The sequence below is a fragment of the Colletotrichum paranaense genome (genome assembly GCF_030867605.1).
Source record: "Colletotrichum paranaense strain IMI 384185 chromosome Unknown Scaffold_2.1, whole genome shotgun sequence".
NCBI classification, from domain to species: domain Eukaryota; kingdom Fungi; phylum Ascomycota; class Sordariomycetes; order Glomerellales; family Glomerellaceae; genus Colletotrichum; species Colletotrichum paranaense.
The window spans coordinates 2201368-2223361 of NW_026848960.1; the positions used below are offsets into that span (position 1 = coordinate 2201368).

Here is a 21994-nt window from a genome sequence, read left to right on the forward strand (position 1 = left end):
TAATCCCCCGTGACTGATTCTCTCTTGCCTCGAACTGACATTGACCACATTCATCCTCGACTGTTTGCTCTGGGTCCTAACGTGGCAGCTACTTCGGAGGCTGTCTCCTCATCTCTTTTGCTATTCGCCTGGTTGTGAGCATGCATCACGAGGACTGTGCTCCGAAATTTCCGCATCGGGATATTCAATTCAAAGAGCATATCCACCTCCTCAAGTGTCCGGCCCTTACACTCCGGCACGCAGAGATAGACAAACACAAGAGAGAGAAAGCTTATTGTGCCGAAGATCAGACCAACCTTGGACCCCAGATTCGCGTACGGGGCGTTGAGCAGATACGGTAGCGTAAAAGCGACGGTGAATTGCATTGCAATGTTAACCACGCTGGCCGTCCGATACGTAACGTCACGGAGACGCATGCTCGGAATCTCGGCAGAGAGAACATGCGATGTTGGTGCCCATCCGAGAGTGAATCCCGTAGTCATCACAATCATCATGGCGACAATGGCTGACTTGACGGAGACGCTCGGATTGGACGTGAGTCCGAGAGCGCCCATGGCGAAAAGACCGGCCGTCTGAATCGAGCCGCCGAAGAAGATGACGTTTCTAATGCCGATGATAAGTCAGCCAATCGGTGCAAGTAGGCCTGATCCAAGGCACATAATGCACACTAGGGGCTTTACCTCCGTCCCAAATTGTCCAATAGGGTCATTGAGCAGACACACATGACAATGTTAATGCTGGAGGTGATCATGGTGACGGTGAAAGGATTGATGAACCCCAGCTGCTTCACAAAAATGGCGCCGTACACAGAGGCAAAGATAGAGCCAGTAGCCTGCAGGAAAAAGTTGACACCAATGACTGACATGGTTCGTTTTGTCACTTGCTTGCCCCTGAACATGTCCATGAAAGAACCTTTCTCAACTTCGTGATCTATACCTGCGCGTATTTGAGACATCTCGGTCGCTATTTGCTCTTCAGTGAAGCTGCCTTCACGGAGACGAGTGAGAGCTATAAGTGCTTCGTCGTTACGGCCTTGCATTGCAAGCCAACGGGGAGACTTCAGGAGTATAGAGAATCAGTATCCTGACCCAATCGTGATCAGATGACATAGATACTACTGAGTACTCACCTCTGGGACAAACCAGATTCCCGATATGACTATCACGGGTACGATGTAGAAGAGCCCGTACGGAATCAAGTATGCCGCAGCCGAGTTCAAGCTCCCGGTACCTCGGGCCACGGCGTTGACGACCAAGCCACCCGTCTAAAAGAATTTTCAGCATAAATCTTGGTAGTTTAGGAAGGGTCATTTCAGCTTACTGCAAGACTCAGTTGGTACGTGCCGACAACGAAACCACGAGCTCGTTGCGGAGTTATTTCCGACTGATAGATGGGCACAACGGCAAGCTCCATGCCAATATAGATATAGGCCAATATCCTAGCAGCGAGGATCTGATCTCGGCTTCTGGACGTCATGATAATTGTCGTAGCCACGCAAGACCAGATACTCATTGAGAACATGCACATGCGCCGACCGTAGCGTTTACTGACTATGCTCCCGATCAGAATCCCTAGACCAGAACGAGCCTGTCAATATTTTATGCTAAGCCCATCTCTCGCGTAACGTACCTATGCCAAACCCAATATACGGCAGGCCGGCAAAAAGAGACAGCCACCAGCTTTCGAGGTAGTAGGCTTTCGTCTTGGCATTATACCAGCCGAATTGCCGTTCGAAAGCGTCCATCGCTTGGGTCGAATTGAAGCCTTGTTGGTCAAACCCAAAGTTGAATTGAGAGACAGCAATGAGCAGGATCGTTGAAGTCAAAGATCTGTTGAAAGATTGCCGTAACGCAAGGTGGCTGAACATGATGGCTGATTAGTTGCCGAAATATTGGCTGTCAATCTAGGTGAGCATGTCAAGGCACGCCACTTTTCTATGGCTATCTGCTATTGTGAGAGGCAAACACGACGGCTTTATAATATTCATGTAAGTATCATTACATGCTCTTAATTGCGCCATCACGACTAATGTTGACGATTTGCCGGGTATCGATGTTTCCAACGTTTGACTCCCGGAGAAGTTGAGCCATCTCCTTGGGGTAAACTTCTACTCAAGCGTGACTACCCCTGTCAATCAAGTGGGCCAAAGTAATGACTAGAGCGGGGGGATACGACGCTTATTCCGGATTCTGGATAGCTTCGTTGTTGTTGGATGGTTCCCCGGAAACATCTCCCCGTCTATCCCCGTTAACAACTATTTTCACCAACACAGACAAATCGCTGCTGTTATTATTTGCATGTTGACGAAGCATCCAATATTAGTAACGCGTCGTAGTCATGTGAGATTAGTGTTCACTTTAAAGACACTACTTCACCTTTACGTGCTGTCGTGCATCCACGACCACCTTAGGAGTCCATGGCTGTCTACGGCTTACAAGAAGTGGCGTCAAATTTCGACCCAAGAAATTAGCAGTCGCTTCTCATGGAAGGCTGCATAAGAGATCGACGAGTTTTTGCTATCGCTATATCATTGCCGGATCTCGGCGGATCTCAATAGCGGGGTATTCATTGACAAGCTGTTATCCCCATCAACGGGTAAGAACGGGGAGATAGCGACCTCATTCACACACCCTTGAGTGTCGTCAAGCTTGCCCCAATCCATATCAGTTTTAGCCCCTCTCAGAAGAGAAATAATCGTCTCTGATGAGTGAATAAAGTGAATTGCGTCAATTCTGAGAGTAATCTCGCCATTAAAAGGAGTGGTCACTAAGTAATGGGCCCGTCATTCGTAGAGGAACCCAGTCGATTTTCCGGATCACCTCGGTCACTTGAACTAAAAGGCCGCAGTCGAAATTGAGCATATATCGCCCATCGAGCTCTTTTCATCAGCAATCACTCATCATGGCAACTCAACGACCAAACTTCCTAATCATCGTCGCCGACGACCTCGGCTTCTCTGATGTCAGTCCATATGGAGGTGAAATCCATACCCCAACTCTCGACAAGCTCGCTAAAGATGGAATTCGCATGACCAACTTCCATACTGCGTCGGCATGCTCCCCAACAAGATCCATGCTATTCTCTGGAACTGATCATCATATTGCTGGGCTTGGTCAGTGTTCTTCCGTTCATCACAGGGCGAAGGCTGACGAACTCTCAAGGCCAAATGGCTGAACACATGAGGCACTTTGGAGATTATTTCAAAGACAAGCCCGGCTACGAAGGTTATTTAAACTGGAGAGTAGCTTCTTTATCCGAGATCCTGCAAAATGCTGGTTATCACACCATCATGTCGGGGAAATGGTAAGCTCATCGCATGCTAGGTACTTTAGACGACGGCATAGGCGACTGACCTCGAGGATCCCACAGGCACCTTGGACTAACCAAGGAGCTTGCGCCTTGCAATCGAGGTTTCACGAAGAACTTTACATTCCTACCGGGCTCCGGAAATCATCATGCTCATGAGCCCCAGCTGGACGATGATGAGTTCAAGATCCCTTGTCTCGACACGGAAGGTCATTGGATGGATGGCGACAAGTTTATCGATCATAGAACGGACCTTCCCGATGACTTTTACTCCACGCGCTACTTCACCGATCGTATGATCAACTTTCTTAAGGAGAGAAACGAGAAGGAAAAGGAGCAACCGTTCTTCGCTTACCTACCCTTCACTGCGCCTCACTGGCCCCTCCAGGCCCCACGAGAGGTGGTCGAAAAATACGGTATGAATGAATCATGAGCAGGATCGGGATATAGGAGGTCGCTAACGGTTAATCCAGCAGGGAAGTACGACGATGGCCCTGATGCATTGACGCGGCGAAGACTGCAACGCTTGGTCGATCTCGGCCTTGTGGCCAAGGACATTGACCATGCGCCGCCAGTTGGTGTTCTAGGTAAAGACTGGAACGATATGACGGGATTGGAGCGTAAAGAGTCTGCACGGAAGATGGAAGTCTTTGCTGCCATGGTGGATCTCATTGACGAGAACATTGGGCGAGTCATTGATCACCTTGAGGCTACGGGAGAGCTCGACAACACCTTTATTTTGTTCATGTCGGATAATGGCGCCGAGGGTGCTGCCCTCGAGGCCATACCTGTAGGTTTAGCCGCGTCTTCAACACCGCGTCGGTCCGATATTAACTTTTGCCCTACCGTAGATGATGGGAGGAGAAACAACGTTTGCTGGGATAGTCCAGAAGTATTATGACAACAGCTTGGACAACATTGGCGACAAGACGTCTTTCGCCTGGTATGGTTAGTAACCGCATCTACTTAATCTTCTGGTGATGCAATTCGGCACTGACTTGGATCAGGTCCGCGATGGGCGTGTGCGGCGACGGCGCCATCCCGGGGCTCAAAGTGTTGGATTACGGAGGGCGGCATTCGGTGCCCATGCTTAATCCGCTTTCCGCCATTTCAAGCCAAGCCCGACGCTATCACGCATCGTTTCACCACCGTTATGGATATCCTCCCCACGATCTTGGAGATGGCTCAGGTGCAGCATCCTGGTACGACGTTTCGAGGTCGTCAAGTCGTTGTACCCCGCGGCAAATCTTGGGTGGACCACCTCACTTCTCCCGATTACGCGGCGCCAGACTCGACGGTTCACGGAGAAGACGTCCACGTCCACGGTTGGGAGCTCTTCGGGCTCAGGGCAATTCGCGAAGGCAAGTGGAAGGCAGTTTGGCTGAACAAACCCAGGGGAAAGGATGACTGGGAGCTATATGACGTGGAGAAGGACCCTGCGGAGATGAATGATGTATCAGACAAGGAGCCGCAGGTGATGCGGAGGCTTGTCGATCACTGGGAACGGTACTATGCAGAGACCGGGATGACCCAGACACCAGAGTTTGCTATCACCAAGGCTTAGCAGGGTTTGGAGATCGGATGATGTCTTTACAGAGTACATCATCTGCACCACGCCAGGCATCATCAAGTTCGCTTCGATTCAGGGAAACCAAAATTCAGATCAAGATCTCAACTTTCCGAAGTAGCAGCTTCTTCAATCTTGAGGACATGCCCCAGGAGTTACCTATTAATGCTCGACATTGTGGTACCAGATGACTGTGCCCTACGGCAATTAATATTCGGAGTAATTCACGCGAGTCATCAGTGCACGGCAATTTCCGCCAGGGGTGAGGAGCACAAGCATGATGTGGGTTTCTTGTACGTTTGTGAGATGGAAAATGCTGCATTCTCCGGTACGTGTATCATTTTCAATTGTTCTGTGGTTGAGGTTTGAAGATGATCGAAGGGACGCCTGAACTCCTGACAATGACCTGGTATTGCTTCCCGAAATTCTCCATCCCATCCGAGATTTCCACCACTTAGCAGACCCATTGCAAGCATGTTTCCCCGGGCTTCGCGCACACGCCACACGGAGAGTTGCAGCATGTTGTTCCTGTCGGGCAAATGACTGAGCCGCACGTCTCTGCATCGGCTGGTACGGTACCGTTAGATTGGCAACCGACGGGGTGCTCCAACTTGAAATCGAAAACTTTGCAGTAGGAGTTTTCGGGGCAAGCGACGCCGGCGCAGCGATCTTGCGCGGGTTCTCCTTGCGGGGTCGGGGCCGGGGCGGCGGAGGCGGCAATGGCGAAGACGCCGACGATAAGCGAGTGAAGGAACATCATGTTGATGATTTGGGTTTGTTGGTAAAAGAATGACTGGCCGAGTTGGAATCGAGCGTTCTTGTGCTGAAGATAAATGAGTGAATGGCTTTGAGGAACACCTGGATCTGTTCAAGATCAGGTGGCAACGTCAACCTTTATGGTCCAAAAGTGAAGGATTCAACCCTCATTGTCGGCGAGCAGTAAGTTTGGCGCGATTCAGGGAACAATTATAGTTCATTGTTTGAGAGTGATTAAATGCCGGCGACAACTGGTTGTCTCCAGTTATATGAAAGGAATGGGCTAACTTTAAACAACGGCACGGGCGTTGACCAACTCACGGACAAAGCGTGCTAGCTAGTGTATAAGGTCCGAGAACAGACCCTATAGGCTAAAGGGATAGGAGTAAGCAGCACCCGGCATGTTCGGACGAGGATGATGATCGCGTCTTGGCAGTTGAGAAAAGAGATGGATTAGATTAGCTATTGAGTAATTAATAGATTCATGCCTCAGGGGCAGCTAAGTTTGACGTTTCCCCCTTCCCCATTATACGTCCTTCATTACTACGATCCTCCATGTTCCAATCTGTGGGGAGAGCTATCCAAGCCTCCTTTTATCCCCAAGTTATTCAGATATTACTAGTTCGTCACCGAGAGCTAGTGTAGTTGCGAGTGCCGGCTTGCTAGATCGGGCGCCCCGTCTCTAAAGGGACGGGATCGACAGCAGGGAATTTAGACAGCAGGGACTGTAGGGGGAGAGACGGGCACGCAGATGGGTGCGCCATTCTTCTCCTTGCAGACGTAGTTGGGGATGCATAGGACGGTAGAGCAGCTGAGAATTCCGGTCGGGGCAGGGATCAATGAGATCAAGGTGGTGGGGTTGATAGGAAGCATCGGGAGGGCGCGAAGAGGCAGAACCTTGGCGTTGATGGGCTCGCCCTTGACGTTGACGGGAGGAATGGCGGGCAGAGTAGGGGCGGCGGGCAGGTCGACGGAGCTCGGGACGATGTCGCGGGGAATTGCAGGAATAACAGGAGCAGGCAGAACGACGGGGGCAGTGAGGGAGAAGGTGACAGGTGCGACAGTGGGAAGCGGGACTGCGATTTCGCGTTCGGCCAACTTCGCGGGAGGAGTCGTCAGAGCAGCAAACAAGGAGCCGATGACCGCGGAAGCATCGACAGGCAAATCGCGCTCCAAGTTGAGCTTGGCGAGAGGGCTAGGCAGGGTAGCGAGGATGCTGCTGATAACCGCGGAAGCATCAATGGGCAAGTCGCGCTCCGGAAGCTTGGGAATGGCGGTAGGCAGAATGGCGACCAGAGAGCTGAGAACCGAAAGGTCAATGGTGGGCAAGCTGCGCTCGAGGTTCAGCTCCACGGAAGGGGTGGGCAGAGCAGCGACTAAAGAGCTGATGATTGAGGCGTCGATAGCATGCAAGTCGCGCTCGAGGTTCAACTTTGGGATGGCGGTGGGGAGAGTGGCAAGAATGCTGCTCAGGATGGTGGCGTCAACGGTAGGCAGGTCGCGCTCCAAGTTCAACTTCGGGGTGGGCAGAGCGGCGACCAGCGAGCTGAGGATCGAGGCATCAATGGCAGGCAGGTCTCGCTCGAGGTTCAGCTTTGGGACGGCGGTGGGCAAAACAGCAAGCAGAGTGCTGAGGACCGAGAGATCGATGGTGGTTGAAAGGTCGCGCTCGAGGTTGAGCTTGGGGAGACTGGGGAGCGCAAGGGAGGGCAGTGTAACCTCGACCGGGAGACTGGTGATGGCGGGAATGTCCCGCTCAACGACAACGCCGGGGGCATTGGGGACAGCGATACCGGGAAGAGCAACCGTGTAAGGAGCGACTTTAACAGCTGGCAGGGTAGGGAGGGGAGGGTTGGCGATTGAGATATCCCGAGCGTGCCTGCGGATTGGGAGTGCGATGGAAGTTGAGGGCAGAACAGGAAGCTCAATGCTGATGGAGGGAATCGCCGGGATCTCTCGGGGAACATTGACGGCGGGGAGGATAGGGAGGCCAGTGGCCTCAACGTTGACCGATAGCGAGAGAAGAGAAGACAGAATTGGGAGGTCCCGAGGGATATTCAGATCCGGGACCTCAACGGTCACTGAGACAGTAGAAGCCGGGACAGCCACGTCAACGGAAAGAGTCGGCAAAACTGGGAGTACCGGGGGTGCAAGAGTCGGAGCCGTAAGGCCGCGGGGGATGTTCAGGTCCGGAACTTCGATGGCCAACGAGATGGTTGAAGCTGGAATGTCAACATCGACAGACAATGTCGGTAGGGCTGGTAGCGCAGGAGGTGCGAGAGTCGGAGCCGCGAGGCCGCGGGGGAGATTGAGACTCGGAAGAGAGAGGAGAGTAGTGGGAAGAGCCGGAAGATTAATGTCGGGAACGCCGCGGGGAGCGTTGACAGTAGGCGGGGTCGGGAGCTCGACATTAGGAAGAGTTAAGGAGAGAGAGACTGGTTCGAGCTTGACCGCGGCAGGGCCAATGGAGTCAGCGATGCCGGCTTCAGCTTCGGGCTGAGGAGCAGGCGCAGGATTGGCGGCGACACCAAAAGCCAGGGCAAAGGTGGTAAGAGTGCGAATGGAAGCCATCTTGAGATGTTTGAACTGTTGATTCAAGGAACCTTTGCTGAAGATGTGAAGATGTCGGAGTTGCTGTGGCGAGTGAAGAAGAAAAGAAGGGACCATGATGGAAATCTTGAGTTATTTTATACTCAATATCTCAGGCTTCTCAGTCCTGCTGAATCCCACGATATTCCCAATTCAGACAACATTCTAGTGATTGATTGACGAATGCAGTTATAGCTGGAATCAATTTTGCCGTTGTCAACATCCCCAAAGACTGAAGAATCGTCTCCTCTGTTGCCAGACTCGAGCCGAGACACAACGCACCTTTGAGCCATCAGAGAGATATCTTCCCAACTGGATGGATCACAGAACATCCGGAGGAATGGCTTGACACGGGAGAAGGTCTTGCCAGGTTGTACAAGGCCGTTACTGGTCAAGTAGGACAAGCCTAAGTCCGCCGATGTCTCAGCCCGATCAGAGACACGGCGTAAGCTCCCTTTTGCCAGCCCATCGGTAGTTCCCGTTAGCTAGCCGCAATAGCCTGCCTCAAAGGCACAAGAAATGACGGAATCGCGCAGTTTTGATCGCATGCAGCCTTGCTCAAGAATGCGGCAAATCTGATCGGGGATCGTACAACTGTCAGTATATCGCGATGGTGGCGGTAACAATACCGCTGGGCAAAGTCTATGTGTACAATGAGCGAGTTTCGAGCAAAGAATGAGCAGCGCAGATAGGTATTCGTTCTGGAAACTCCTACATACTAGGATGGGATCGACATGGTGGAGGACCCAAGAGCCAAGCAGGTGGGAGGCACGCAGGCACGCAGGTCACACAATGCCGGTATGGCGATCACTTGTGCTCCCATGGCGATCACTTGCAAAGGGAGGTTATCTGATTTGCTGGACTTTCCAGCGGTAGAATCAAGTGTAAGACATTCAACTGTATTCGTCACATTCGCCGTGATCTCGAGGCTGTCCGCCCCCTCACCCCAAATACCACTGACTGAGACAGAGAGGACCTAGATCAAGCCAAAGGGGGGGTTCTCCTCCGCCCATCTCCACACGTCGGGATTTCCCGCAGTCAAAGCAAGCAACTTCCGTTCCCAGTACCCCGTCAAAGGCTCCTCGGGAAGCACACCAGCCAGCGGGAAGGCGTTGGGATGTTTGCTAGCCAATACCCATTTCCATTGGCTGTCTTCCTTCTGGACCGGATAAGGCTTCAAGACATCTCCCTCTGCGTCAAGATCCAACTTCCTGGTCTTGCCGTCTTTGACGCTATCTGCCTCAGAGGCGTTAAGCCCGGAGCCGCGTTCCAGCTTCCACAGTCCACTCCCGTCATCGGCTGTGGCCAGAGCTTTGCAGTCCCAGACCCCATCATCGTCCATAGCAAGGCCTTGGCAAGCCAGTCTGACCCGCACGCTACTGTGAATTCTCTCGTTGGTGTTGAGCAAAGGCTGGTCCGTGTCTTGGTTCGTTTCCGGGTCCGTACGCATAAAGGTCCCAGGGTGACGGATTGTGGTTCCTGACCAGGTCTGTAAGCGGCTCGTCGGATATCGGATTTGGCCTAGTCCCCACGGACGAGCGGTTTTCCAGAGCTCTTCTGCACCACCGGCGGGATGGCGATCTTTTCCATCACATTCAGCCTCATCCCGATGGATGCTTGATGCCTTTACCGGACATATCTTGGAATTCGCCCACGGCAGTTGTTGCCTCGGCCGGAGCCATGATGACCAGGAGCTGGGCACATACGAGAATGGGTGTCCAGCTGAGAACCGAAGTCCCTCAGTGAAAATGTCTGACATACGACCAGGGTTAAACTCCACACCAACGCTTGATAGTTGATCACACATCCCTTGTTTTTTCTGTCAGTTTCTATCGAAAAGCACACACCATGGCATGGGCTACATACAAGCTAGAGTGATGCTGGCAATTTGTTGCTCATGCCATCCCCCGCCTACACCGGCATGGTTACCAGGAAACCAAACCTGTCGGAGATTGGTCTTATTGCCCTCAAGCTTTTCCCAGAGTGCAGGGCGGAATGCAAATCGGGGTTCGTCTAGAGACAGAGCATGGAAGGCGTTTTCTACGCGGTCGGATACCTGAGTGTTGCTGAACTTCCATGTAGAACTTCTATGTTAGCGGTATTTAATTTCGGAATGCTCATAGTAGAGAAAAACTTATTGATTTGATGTCCCCTGGAGGCCAACGACCGGGGCCGGGGGAATGCCCAAGGCGCCGACGGTATCCCATACGCCAACCGCCTTGATGTTGATCTCGTGCACGCCATTTGCATCTTCGTACGTGTGCCTTGTGAGGCCATTCTGAATCCTATCAGTATCACATCTTGAGGAGAGGCACTTCAGCAGCAGGACATACCTTGGAAAGCCATCTCTCATACTGTGATTTCCGATCCATCTCCCAGTTAGCCCGAGCTGCTCCTTTCTCACCGTTATAGGGAAGTACTTTTGGGTCCAAGAATAAACTCGGATCACGATCAGAGTCGCCCATGTTCTCATAATCTTCAAAGATGGCGTAGAAATGATCCAAGCCCGAAGGAGTTAGCAAGCCGACCGTCGCAATCATATCGGCGACAGAGCGCGCCGTGAAGGCGCCGCGGGAGAAGCCTATAAGGATGATGTCGTCTCCATCGACGTAATTGGTACATATAAAATTGTAGACCTCGCGAATGGCCTACGTAAAGCATTAGCTCCCTATCAAAGGAGAATGACAAGTCGCAATGGGCTTTACCTGGTCAAGTCCAACCCCAAATAGTCCACCTGTGAACTTGTCGACTACGCTGTCTGAGCTGCCAACGCCAGGATGATACATGATAATTTGGTGGGTGCCATCTTGACAGGTTCGCCGAAGGATCCGAGATATTCTTGTCACGTTAGATTGCGGCTCAGCGCTTTGCGTGCCGGTTAGCTGACGATGAAGCTGTCGCGGGAGACAAAGGTCAGTTTACCCCTTGCTGCCTAACGAGTCCATCCATGTTCCATCGCAACACACAATCAAGCGCTTGTGAGCGCCACGAGGAGTAGAAGCCATGTTTCTAGATACAGGTGGGCATTGATTTTCGAAGATGAGCGTTAGTTGTCTTTTCGAGATAAATGGAGATCCAAAGCGTTCAAATAGCGCGGGGTTTGTGCACGGCTCCCAACCTCAAGGTGGCATGCAAGGGGGTTCAGCTTGGCCTTCATATCGGGTCTTACCTTAGTGTGAGTTGGTGGCTGTCTCATTGCATACAGCCGCAGCTGAAACTTTGGAGTAACTAACCGGAGCTCCAATAACACCTGCGATGTCAATGATCGCTCTTGAGGCAGAGACATATCAATCGTGCTTCGTTGAACAATGTTTAAAAATGCTATTCGGTACAAAAAGATCGAGCTGAGAGAGCGATATGCATTAAGGTGTCACCGATGTTCACCTGTCGTCAAGGTAGATCATTTACCTTTTCAATTTCGCCACAGAAATGCTGTACAACGAAAGGCCGCCCTTGCTGAAAAGGCCATCGTCACTAATAATCATCATGGCTGGGAGCTTTTCAAACGCCCTAGAGATAGTCGCTCATTCGGTGGTCTGCAACCTCGAATAGGCTTTCATGTGAATGATTTAGGCTGCGAGACCAAAGTTGACTGGTCGGCACGCAAATCATCTTCCAAGATTTTCGCATTGTTTGATGGCTCAAAACTCTCTAGGTAGACCTGCCAAGGTAGAGGCGTTGTTTTAGCCACTTCTGACATGCATCGACCGATGTTCTAGACCGACGGCTCTGGTACCAACCTCCCATTTGGTACCATGGCAGGTGCTCACGCGGCTAGTCGCAAAAGTCACCCAGCTTGGCCACCCATGCATCTTGTCAATGCAGGCGTGATGAGAAATGTTGAATGAGTACAGGAAGGCGTTCCTGTACTCATAGTTTGAGGATGCCATCCAGACTAGAATCAGTGACTCTAATGCATAGAGAGGTCTACGTGACACTAGTCTACCTGTTTTAGTACAAGAGAAGATCAGTGATTAAACCCCAGTTCTTGGTACTCCTGATGCGAACAGCACAGAAACATTTGCGCGTTCCGGATCAACGCTATATTATGTCGTCAAACTTGCAAGTAAGTATCAAGTACCTCGAGAAAGCGACACAGAACACGTAGAGTACATGCCAATAAGAGAAGACTTAGATAAATCGGCATACAAAATCTTTCTTTCAGTTTAGCACATCGAAACTCATTCTAATCTTGCCTACGGCGCTCAATCATCTTTAGTCTTTTTAAATACGACAAATCCTGTACAACTAGCCATCCTCAACTATTTTGAAACCAAATTGCGTCAAGGAAAACATGCGACAAGTAGCCAATTACATATGCGAAACCATTCTTAGGTACTAGCCCTTGGTAGAGGGAAGTGCATCAAACTACGACCCCTCCCTCAGTTTATGCAGCAATCGGTGTCATTAAGACAAAGAGTTCGTCTTCTAGAGATCCTGGTGTGTGGCGACCGTAGGTCTCAGGGCGGGCGATTTGGACACTGAAGTTGGAGAACAGACCAGCCAAAATGTATCCGAACACTGAGGTCGAGTTAGCATCTTCCTGGGAATCATCGATACCTATCGCAGAGCGAGGATGCATAAGTGTTTTCCACATGGAGAGATTACTTACGATAGTACGTCAGTTGTGTTCCTATACAAGCCCTCGGACCGGTGACGAAGGCCCAGAGAGGAGGCATATCGGTCCTTTCTGCGCCATTCGGGTCCAGCCAGCGTTCAGGAACCCAGGCGTTTGGCTGTGTCCACATTTCAGGGTTCCGGTGCAAAAACCATTGGAAGCAGTTGACCCGAGTGCCCGCTGGAATACCGTCGACTCCCGAGATGCTCACAGATTTATCGTGAGGTGTGATGCGTGGTAGCGGGGTGCTGTTGGGTCTCATGCGCAGAGACTCCTTGATGACAGCCTGCAGATATGCGATCGACTCAATTGTTTGAGGCGAAGGCAGACTATTAGCGTCACTGTGACCGACTTGATTCACGTGCATTCCGAGTCCCGCAACCGCATGCTTCAACATTTCTTGCTGAGCTGGATTCTGAGCAAGATAGTAAACCGCGTAGGCAAGAACGAGGCCTGATTAGTCAGATTAGCAGGTAAAAGTAGCTTGAGTGAAATTCCAGAAACTTACCGAAAACCTCGCGAGCGCCGGCTACAATAGACAGAGATTCGTTAGTGACAGATCATTGAAGGAGTTCGGTTACCTTACACATGTGATCAAAAATTTCACTGGCGATAGAGATTCTAGACAACTCTTCCGACGCCTGCATATCGAGGAATTTGCCGTCTTTCAAGTTAGACATAGCCTTTCGTAGTTGATTGTACACAACTGGGATGTCTTCCGCAGGAGGCTGCTCGCCGTTCTGCATGCGTCGATACATTGCCTCAGACTTGTCGCAATGCTCCAACATCCAGTTCTCGATCCACTCGGTCGACTCATAGTGCTTACGAGGCATCACATCGAGTCCGATCTTACGAAGCCCGTGATAGAGTTTGGGGAGTTCCTGAAGCCAGAATCCCTGAGGACTGTATCTGTTCTCGTAGTGCTCCAGCCACATCTCTGTCAACTCAGGGTTTCGAGTAAAGTCGGGTCCGCTGGAAAGACCCAAAATGTAACAGTTGAGCATGTCCAACCCTGAGGCATAACAGAGTCTCAGAAGCTCTACCGGTTGTCCGTGTGCAGAGTGATGTTGGAGGACTGGGATGAGACGTTGGTACATGATGCTGTGAGTTACTTTGCTCAGCGTCTCGGAGGCAAAGAGTGTCGTCTTGGAGTAAGACGAGGAGACCCGTCGGCGGCATGCGGCATGGTCTGCTCGGCTCCGGCTGGCAAAAGAGTTCCGCTGTCTAAAACACAAGTAGGTTAGTAAGTGAAACTGCCACAACTTGGGGGTATCAGAACTGTGAGAGTGGGATTGAGCAATTGTCGGAATTGATGCTAACACTTACCCATAGTATTGGAAGAAATCGAAGTATCCCGGTTTTTCGAACCCGGCGTTGTAGACTTGACGAACACCAGTCTCATAGTCGCTAATGCTGATCTCTTGCGGCGCGACTCGTACAATCTTGCCCAGTCTTTTGTGAGCTGCGAGAACAGCTTTCAATTCCTTCCCATGGTAGCGCTGCCAAAGAATCCAAATGGGACTGAAAGAGCAAGTCCAGTGAGCGGAGGGGACTTTCGAAAGACCTCCTGTGAAAGTTCGGTACACAAGTTGGAACAAGAAGACTCCAAGAAGCAACAGGATAGCCACGAATGGCAGCGCCGAGTCGAGTATCAGGAAAGGCATGTCGGCGGTCTTGGGTGGTATCGGTGTCTTGACCCAGTCTTCGATGACCTCTGACTGACTTCTTGACATGATAGTCCTGTTTATTTAGGCACATGTTGACATATTCTGAAAATCATCATTCTCTTCCGCTGACTGTGCATCAGCGTCGACCTCGAGGTCTCCGAAAGCTATTGCGTGAAAATGCAAAACGTCAAGCCATGATCAGTTCCTCACATCAACACGTTGTCTACTTCTCGTGTCATTCCCAAAATTCGGGATGACATGCATGCACAGACAAAACTCAAAAGCGTTGGCAGATCCACCGGGGGTGCCCCCTCCTTGGGTGTTCTCAACATGCCAGGATCAGGATCCATTATACATATGCAATGTCAGCTAGGACGTGTATTCGTAAGAAGTCTGGAACCTGACGCCGACATGGATAGCCTACGTTGCATTCAATGGTGTAAGGAGAGTGCCAAGTCGTAAGAGAGAGCGAAGGTAACTGAAGAAAGATTCATTTTAAATGCGGTGGCGGTATTCTTAGTGAGCAACAGTAACGGCTCTCATGAATAAGCGGGCTACGGTGTGTTCTTGAAAGCGACGTTCTTGGGGCAGATTACTTGTCTCGCTGGCAGACTCGGGTGAGTCAGGTCTAATTCTCTCAGTGAAGCGGCGTTGAGCATTGTGGCCAGTCTATTTACATGGTAAGGAGCTGTGTTCCTTGGGTGGTATAGACGAGCAGCGGATAAAAGTGTCGTGGAAAAGGCGAAAAGACAGCAGACAGCCTTGCAAACATGAGTACATGTACATAAAGGTGTTGATTATCTGATAAATGTGAATAATCGAGTCCTGCCATAACTTGGGTTCATCACTCATCTTGCGTACCTAGCGTAGTCTGCATATCGCATGGGCTCGTGGTTCTGCCCATCAATCAGCCCCATCCCATAGCTATCCGGTTCTGCATCAGGTACCTCTCCATATGTCTTCATCTTTTTCCGGTCGTTCTTGATTCGATTCTTCTCCTCCTTGGCTGCCTTGCGCTCCACCTTAGCTGCCTTTCTTACCGCCTTTTTCTCCTTCTTCTCCTTACGCTTCTGTCGGCATCCTTTCCTGGGGAACTCGCTATTCGTACCCTGAAGGACTCGACCGGGATGTATGACGGCGAGAATAAGCAACGCCAACATCATGGGGAAGGCGTCTAGGGCATATGCGTATGCTTCTGTGAAAGGTATTGGGTTCTCTTCAGGAGTCATGCCTCCGGTAAACTCGACGAGACGGAAGATGATCCGGGCCTTGGCGTGCCAATAGCTGTCAGTCAAACTGCGTTCAAAGGCATCGTAGAGGGCAGGATGAGGGTAGGACTAACCGTGATTGCAAGCAAAGCTGCATAAAGTGCAAACTGAAGGGCTTTCCAGTTCCGTCGTGGCATGTAGCCTTCTTCATCCTCGCGGTCGTACGACCCGTCTTCCAGTCCGTACATATCTTCCCTGTTCATTTGTAGAGCACGATAATGGAAGCGAGCCATCAACATCAAGAAAACCACAATGAAGCCCTCTTGAACACCCATGCCGATGATGTAGATCTTGACCCCCTTTGCCCTTGTATTAGGCTCTACTGTTGGGCCAGCCATGACACCTCCCGTGGCCTGCACGATGAATGTGGCGATGTCGGCAACGACGAAGATGCGCCCGAGCCATCTTGCTGGAATGTAGCAAACTCGAGGCTCCCCGCCTGGTCGGAAGAAGTAAACCATTCGCGCAAATGTCATGTAAACAAAGGCGTTAAGCCATACAGGAGCCAACAGGAATAACACCTGATGGCCTGTGGCGTACCCCTGGGCTTGTTGATCTTGCGAGCCATATGCGTGAAGAATGAATGCGCCCATTTCCCAGCTTGCCGCCATAAGAACTGTCCATGTGAAAGGCTGTCCGGTGATTGATGTCAGTACTTATACTCTTCACTAACTTATTCCGATGAATGGCATTGCTCTTGGTGGAAACAGAGGAAGATTTCAAGGGGAGTCTTGGATGTATCATCATACCTTTCGGTACCATATCGCTTCGATAAGATGAACTAAAGTCAGAACACCAAATATCGAAGCTGTTGCAATCGCAGGTGTCAATTCGGGATGGAAGTTGTAATTTGAATTGCAGGCGTCCCAAGGAACCGCTCCATTCGGTCCCGGCACCGCACTCGTGCAGTCTGTTCTCGGAGGATCATCATCGCCATCGTCCCGAATTATCAGCGTTGGTGTTGGGAACATTACGCTTGCTTCGGTAGTGCCAAAGGAAAATAAGAAGAGAAAGATGAGGATGAACAAATACTAGTCTTTACAGCGAGCAAACATAGGAGGACGTCTGATCTGGTGATCGTTGTGTCTAGAAAATGTGGATCGGCTGTTTTTCCACTAGATATTATTGACGACTTTGTCAAACCAATCCTTCAAGTTGGCTTCGATATCCAACTTAAAGATGCTGGGCACTGAAAGACTATCTCAAAGCGGCATTGACTACGTTCCGAGAGTTTAGGGTGCCAAGGCTGGTGCCTAGAGGGAAAGCAAGTTGGTCGACCTCTGTGTCTCGCAAATGACGCGTCCTCCCTACAGCACCGCCGGCGACTCGGCATGATCGACCCTCCATTGATCCTCCGGGGTCACTTCTAAGCGGGTCTAGTTGTAACAGACCACTATCCAACCAACACGAGAAACGTGTGCAACAGGGGTAAGGGGTCTGAAATGTGACGACGGTTAGCGACTTTTTGAGCTTTTGTGGTGACAATGCTTCTTTTTACAGGAGAAGCTTTGACGAGCCATTGGTTCAAGTTGGTTCTTACAAGAAACCGGACTTTGGCTGGGCGGTTACTCCGTCTCTAGATAACGCCAACCTGTGTTTGTTGACCTAAAAAAGCCTTTCTCCGATTCTGTGTACCAACCGTGGAATCATCGTCTAAGACCCGATCATCGAACTCAGCTCCTGACGATACAAAAGAGACTCAGTGTTCCCTTACGTGCTTTTAAGGATAGAGCCAAAAGTGTCAGATCTTTCAGATGGTGTGTATTTCAGGTAATATCAATATTGCAATATAACCGCCGGGGAGAATATTTCTACCCTGCCATGCCTTCGCCTCTTTCTGTAAAGTAGTCTATGAATCCTGTATTGCAATACTCGCATCCATGTCTAAGAGTTCTTGGCGCTAGCCATACCCATTGGCTTACAACTAATGTGCCTCTCCCCCCTCTCAAGGAAGTTGAGAAATGATTTTGACCACCGCATCGCCGAATTGGCTTGTTGTCGCCGTTCCCCCCAAGTCCGAAGTCCGGATACCAGACTCAATCGCATCGCTAACAGCCTTGCAGATAAGATCAGATGCTTCGGGCATGTTGAGAGAGTAACGGAACATCATGGCAACAGAAAGGATCATGCCAACAGGATTGACCAACTGCTTCCCGGCGATGTCTGGCGCGGATCCATGAACTGGCTCATACAAGCCTTTGATCATGCTGCTGCCGGATTGCGGTGGGATACCTCGCAAACTAGCGCTGGGGAGAAGACCAATGCTGCCAGCAATGGCGCTTCCTTGATCACTAATGATGTCACCAAATAGATTGCTCGTCAACACGATGCCGTTGAGCTTGGTCGGGTTGCAGGCCAGAGTCATGGCGGCACTGTCCACAAGCTGGTGCTCGAAACGGACATCGGGAAACTCTTTGCTCAAGACTTCGGTGACGACGCGACGCCAGAAGCTGCCGCAAGCTGCGAGCACATTTGCTTTGTCAAGGCTGATGACGGGCTTAGACGGTGTTGTTAACCTAGCCAGGTTGCCAGCCAACCGCGCCGCTCTTGCAACCTCTTCATAGGTGTACTGGTCCGTATCTTTGGCAATGAGATCGCCGCGCTCTCGGTGCCCAAAATAAATACCACCAGTAAGCTCGCGAACGATGAGAATGTCAGTGCCTCTGCAAATTTCGGCTTTCATTGGCGACGTGTCAACTAGGGACGGGGCGGGGAAATTGATCGGACGCAGGTTGCCGAATGCATCTAGTTCGCGGCGCAGAGTTCCGAGACTCGCGGCTTCAACGGATGGAACCTGTCCAGCCCATTTCTTTGGAGCTCATGTGGTCAGCAAGGCGGTTTGTCGAAGGCGGTACCGGCATGGGTGTCTTACAGGGCCACCGACTGCGCCTAGAAGGATTGCATCGGCCTCCTTTGCATCTTGAAGAGCTTCGGGAAGGATCGGCTTTCCGTGGAGATCAAATGATGCCTGTAACAAAAAGGGTTAGAAAGCGTAACAATACGCGGTTTGGCAGAAACTTCGATGTCGACATACTCCGCCTATGGGGTGATGCGTTAGGTTGAACCTGATTTCGGGGTGGCGGAGGGCGACTTCATGAAGGACCTTGAGCCCCTCAGACATGACCTGCATTTATGATTAATGACTGGACTCATCCGCCTCAAAGGGTGTGTGGGTGAACTGGGGAAGTTGAGCATACCTCTGGCCCAGCGTAATCTCCACCAAAAACAACGATCTTGAACGTAGCAGACATTTTGACAAAGTAAAATTTCTCGGTGGTTTGGCTGAGAAGTTAGATGGAAAAGCGATTGAACAGAATTGCACAGAACTGCTGAATCTTCGTAAATGAGATCTAGATCGAGTTTTTCTTCTGCAAGTATACACATGGCTCCCAATTGAATTTGTCCATTCTCATGCTTGGTTTTGCAATTGTTTCCTTCGAGCCGAGCTCGGCCAGACAAAACTTGAGGGTTCATGATGTTGACGCTGCTTGCCTGCCGGACAATGCATTAGAAGTAAGCAGTTCCAGTGACAGAGAGAGAAGACTGTGCATTCGGGCTGAGGATGTGACGGGAATGCGAATCTATCCGAAGATCAGGGGCTCACCCGCCCTGCGAGTATGATGATTTTGCTGACCTTGCATATGGCCCTGGTCCCGGCTAGTCGACCGTCTTACGATATTCCAACGAAGAAACAAGGGTCCATTAGTCTTTTGGCCCTGGCGCCCCAACATAACCCCCTTCGATTCAGTCAATCGGAACTCGGCGGCAAGACAATACTGATTATAGGCATCCTCCGTGCGACCGTGTCACAAAACCCCGAGAAAGTTCAATCCCCAGGCCCACACGGCCGTCCCCAACGGAACCACGGAGCAGCGCGTACAGCCAAGGGACTTTGCATACGGCACAGCCAGTTAAGATTGGAGACGGGCTCAATGAGATACTGTGGCTAGAGTACTGCTATTACAGATAGTGCCGTTCCCGATACGCCGGACAACGCGTTGCAAGACTTCCACAGCTGTATGGTCAAGCGGCAAATGCTCAAGCTAGAGATTGTGGTCAGACGCTGACAGTCAGCTGTTGAAGATAACCAACTTGAGAGTGCGGATTAACGTAATTAGCGTCTCGTTCCCGAAACCAAGCATTGCAGTACAATAGAGCCGTATTCGAGCGTGATTCAAATGGGGGCTATCGTCACTTTGGTTAACTCCCATTGTTGAATTAAGCTGTCATTCTATCACTATAATTTTTCTGTAGTGACTTGTTCTACCGGCTGTCGGCACCACAATTCTCGTTTTTCTTACGAAACATCTGCTACCATGGGTTCTATTCCCGCATACTCTTCAGCGCCTGGCGAGAGCGAGAGCGAGATCCTCTTCGCAGTTCGTCAACCGAAGACGGACGTAGAATGGAGCAAGATCGGCTTTACGCCTTTCCAAGGTCAGTCCATTTGTGAATGGGGTCACTATGGTCTGATGTCAGCCAACATGGTGCAACCGATGACACCCGTTCAACGAGCTTTTGGGTTGGATGGGTGGTAATAACAGTGCTTAGTAAACGGCCACATCGAATGCACATTTACAGTCAAGTCCGGCACTTGGAGCCAACCGCGCTGGGTACAGGAGCCTTACCTAAAAGTTCACGGCCTGTCCCCGGCGCTTAATTACGGGCAGCAAGCCTTTGAGGGGCTACGCGTCTTTCGCAGCGAGTCAGGTAGCGTCCAGCTTTTCCGGCTAGCGAGCCATGCGGCCCGGTTCGCGCGGTCTGCCGCTGCCGTTGACATTCCGGCCGTCCCGGCCGACTTGTTTGCCAAATCGGTGCGGTTGGCCGTTCAACTCAACAGCGATTTTGTACCTCCGTTCGAGGGTGGGTGCTCCATGTATGTGCGTCCAGTCGTCTTTGCAAGCAGCCCGACTATGAACATGTACACGGCGGAGGAGTACACGTTCGCCGTCTTGGTCACGCCGGTCGGGCTGTTGTATGGGGCAACGGGCCTCAAAGCGTTAGTTGTGGAGGGATTCGACCGTACGGCGCCGAAAGGCACCGGCGCCTTCAAAGTCGGTGGGAATTACGGGCCCACCATTCCGATAATGGGACGGGCACGAAAGCAAGGTTACGGCTTGACGCTCCACCTAGACGCCGAGACGCAGTCCTTCATCCACGAGTTCTCTGCTAGCGGCTTTATTGGAATCAAGGCAGAATCTGCGGAGACTGGAGCCCCGCCTACGATGGTCATTCCCAAAGACGAGCATATCCTCCCAAGTATCACAGTTGACAGCGTGGGACAAATTGCCCAGGAACTTGGATGGAAGGTTGAGAAGCGTCCCGTAAGTTTTGAGTTCCTCGTTTGATCCACCACCATGAGCCAACTGCTCCCTCAGCGTTCCATTCCTCTCTTCAACGTTCCATGTGGGGGAGGACCGAGATCTCGGCGGAAGTCTTTGAGTTTTATGGGAGATTACCGCTAATAATGTCCCGGCGCCATGGCTTTAGATCCCGTTCACTGAACTTGGCGACTTTTCTGAGGTCTACACCGTCGGCACCGCATCATCGCTGGTGCCCGTAAGCGCCATTGAGCGCGAGTCGACTGGCGAGCGGTTCGCGTTTACCGTCGATGCGCAGTCTCCACAATCCGCTTATGCCAGGTTGACAGACAGGTTGCAAGGAATCAAGCGGGGCCTGTATAAAGAGCCGTGGGGTTGGGTGGAAGAACTCGATGGCGTAGCTTTGCGCAATGACATTGAGCGGATCACCAACACTGGGTCAGTGAAGTCTCCGGAGTAACTCTCGGTACCGAGGTCTTGAGACGGTGAACGACTCACGTTTTTTTGTTTTTGGATTTGTAGGTATCATACAAAGCGGATAGACCCCAACTGTGGCCAGTGGGCGGAGATGGATAGAGTTGCGCATTGCTCAAGATAGATTGCTTTCCCAAGCCCATCAGGGTTATTCCGCTCAAATACGCAGTACGAATACGTATGGAGCTTTGCTGTGTGCTTTCGTTTCTTAAAAACCGGGCCGGTGGGCATCCCCTTGAAACCTACCAAGGCGTGCTCCGTGTTGACTCCTGGTGGAATCAATAGGGGACTGGGTATCCGTAATATATCGTGATTTCAGGAGATGGATCCACGAGTAAGATGCTCGAGCTACGGGCGTGTTCATTTTGCGGGGGTCTTGGAGACTTGAAGTATTACAGCTATCCTGCTTTGCATCTATAATTGTGTTA

At 51.1% G+C, this 21994-nt stretch overlaps 9 protein-coding genes across 9 annotated transcripts; 2 read left to right on the top strand and 7 right to left on the bottom strand.

Moving 5' to 3' along the window:
• Window positions 1-50: 50 nt before the first annotated feature.
• On the bottom strand, window positions 51-1867 carry CPAR01_02638 (uncharacterized protein; the record flags this gene model as incomplete). The annotated part of the gene is made up of 5 exons (XM_060486925.1): window positions 51-603; window positions 681-1057; window positions 1130-1264; window positions 1321-1571; window positions 1630-1867. The coding sequence occupies 5 exons, from the start codon at window positions 1865-1867 to the stop codon at window positions 51-53; spliced, it is 1554 nt and encodes a 517-aa protein (XP_060354253.1).
• A 1034-nt stretch (window positions 1868-2901) lies between these two features.
• On the top strand, window positions 2902-4870 carry CPAR01_02639 (arylsulfatase; the record flags this gene model as incomplete). The annotated part of the gene is made up of 6 exons (XM_060486926.1): window positions 2902-3112; window positions 3162-3303; window positions 3370-3722; window positions 3780-4096; window positions 4158-4254; window positions 4314-4870. The coding sequence occupies 6 exons, from the start codon at window positions 2902-2904 to the stop codon at window positions 4868-4870; spliced, it is 1677 nt and encodes a 558-aa protein (XP_060354254.1).
• Window positions 4871-5327: 457 nt separating this feature from the next.
• Window positions 5328-5633, bottom strand: CPAR01_02640 (uncharacterized protein; the record flags this gene model as incomplete). Its single annotated transcript, XM_060486927.1, has 1 exon — window positions 5328-5633. The coding sequence occupies one exon, from the start codon at window positions 5631-5633 to the stop codon at window positions 5328-5330; it is 306 nt and encodes a 101-aa protein (XP_060354255.1).
• A 707-nt stretch (window positions 5634-6340) lies between these two features.
• On the bottom strand, window positions 6341-8200 carry CPAR01_02641 (uncharacterized protein; the record flags this gene model as incomplete). Its single annotated transcript, XM_060486928.1, has 1 exon — window positions 6341-8200. The coding sequence occupies one exon, from the start codon at window positions 8198-8200 to the stop codon at window positions 6341-6343; it is 1860 nt and encodes a 619-aa protein (XP_060354256.1).
• A 994-nt stretch (window positions 8201-9194) lies between these two features.
• On the bottom strand, window positions 9195-11004 carry CPAR01_02642 (peptidoglycan binding domain-containing protein; the record flags this gene model as incomplete). The annotated part of the gene is made up of 5 exons (XM_060486929.1): window positions 9195-10027; window positions 10085-10305; window positions 10477-10496; window positions 10552-10866; window positions 10924-11004. 5 exons carry the CDS (start codon window positions 11002-11004, stop codon window positions 9195-9197), a joined length of 1470 nt encoding a protein of 489 aa, XP_060354257.1.
• Window positions 11005-12605: 1601 nt separating this feature from the next.
• CPAR01_02643 (uncharacterized protein) lies at window positions 12606-14569 on the bottom strand (the record flags this gene model as incomplete). The annotated part of the gene is made up of 5 exons (XM_060486930.1): window positions 12606-12778; window positions 12831-13289; window positions 13345-13365; window positions 13423-14060; window positions 14163-14569. 5 exons carry the CDS (start codon window positions 14567-14569, stop codon window positions 12606-12608), a joined length of 1698 nt encoding a protein of 565 aa, XP_060354258.1.
• Window positions 14570-15057: 488 nt separating this feature from the next.
• Window positions 15058-16742, bottom strand: CPAR01_02644 (RTA1 domain-containing protein; the record flags this gene model as incomplete). Its single annotated transcript, XM_060486931.1, has 4 exons — window positions 15058-15172; window positions 15365-15771; window positions 15846-16403; window positions 16521-16742. 4 exons carry the CDS (start codon window positions 16740-16742, stop codon window positions 15058-15060), a joined length of 1302 nt encoding a protein of 433 aa, XP_060354259.1.
• A 974-nt stretch (window positions 16743-17716) lies between these two features.
• On the bottom strand, window positions 17717-19022 carry CPAR01_02645 (3-isopropylmalate dehydrogenase; the record flags this gene model as incomplete). Its single annotated transcript, XM_060486932.1, has 4 exons — window positions 17717-18580; window positions 18644-18739; window positions 18806-18895; window positions 18969-19022. 4 exons carry the CDS (start codon window positions 19020-19022, stop codon window positions 17717-17719), a joined length of 1104 nt encoding a protein of 367 aa, XP_060354260.1.
• A 1065-nt stretch (window positions 19023-20087) lies between these two features.
• Window positions 20088-21552, top strand: CPAR01_02646 (branched-chain-amino-acid aminotransferase; the record flags this gene model as incomplete). Its single annotated transcript, XM_060486933.1, has 3 exons — window positions 20088-20208; window positions 20323-21095; window positions 21262-21552. The coding sequence occupies 3 exons, from the start codon at window positions 20088-20090 to the stop codon at window positions 21550-21552; spliced, it is 1185 nt and encodes a 394-aa protein (XP_060354261.1).
• Between the last annotated feature and the right edge of the window lie 442 nt (window positions 21553-21994).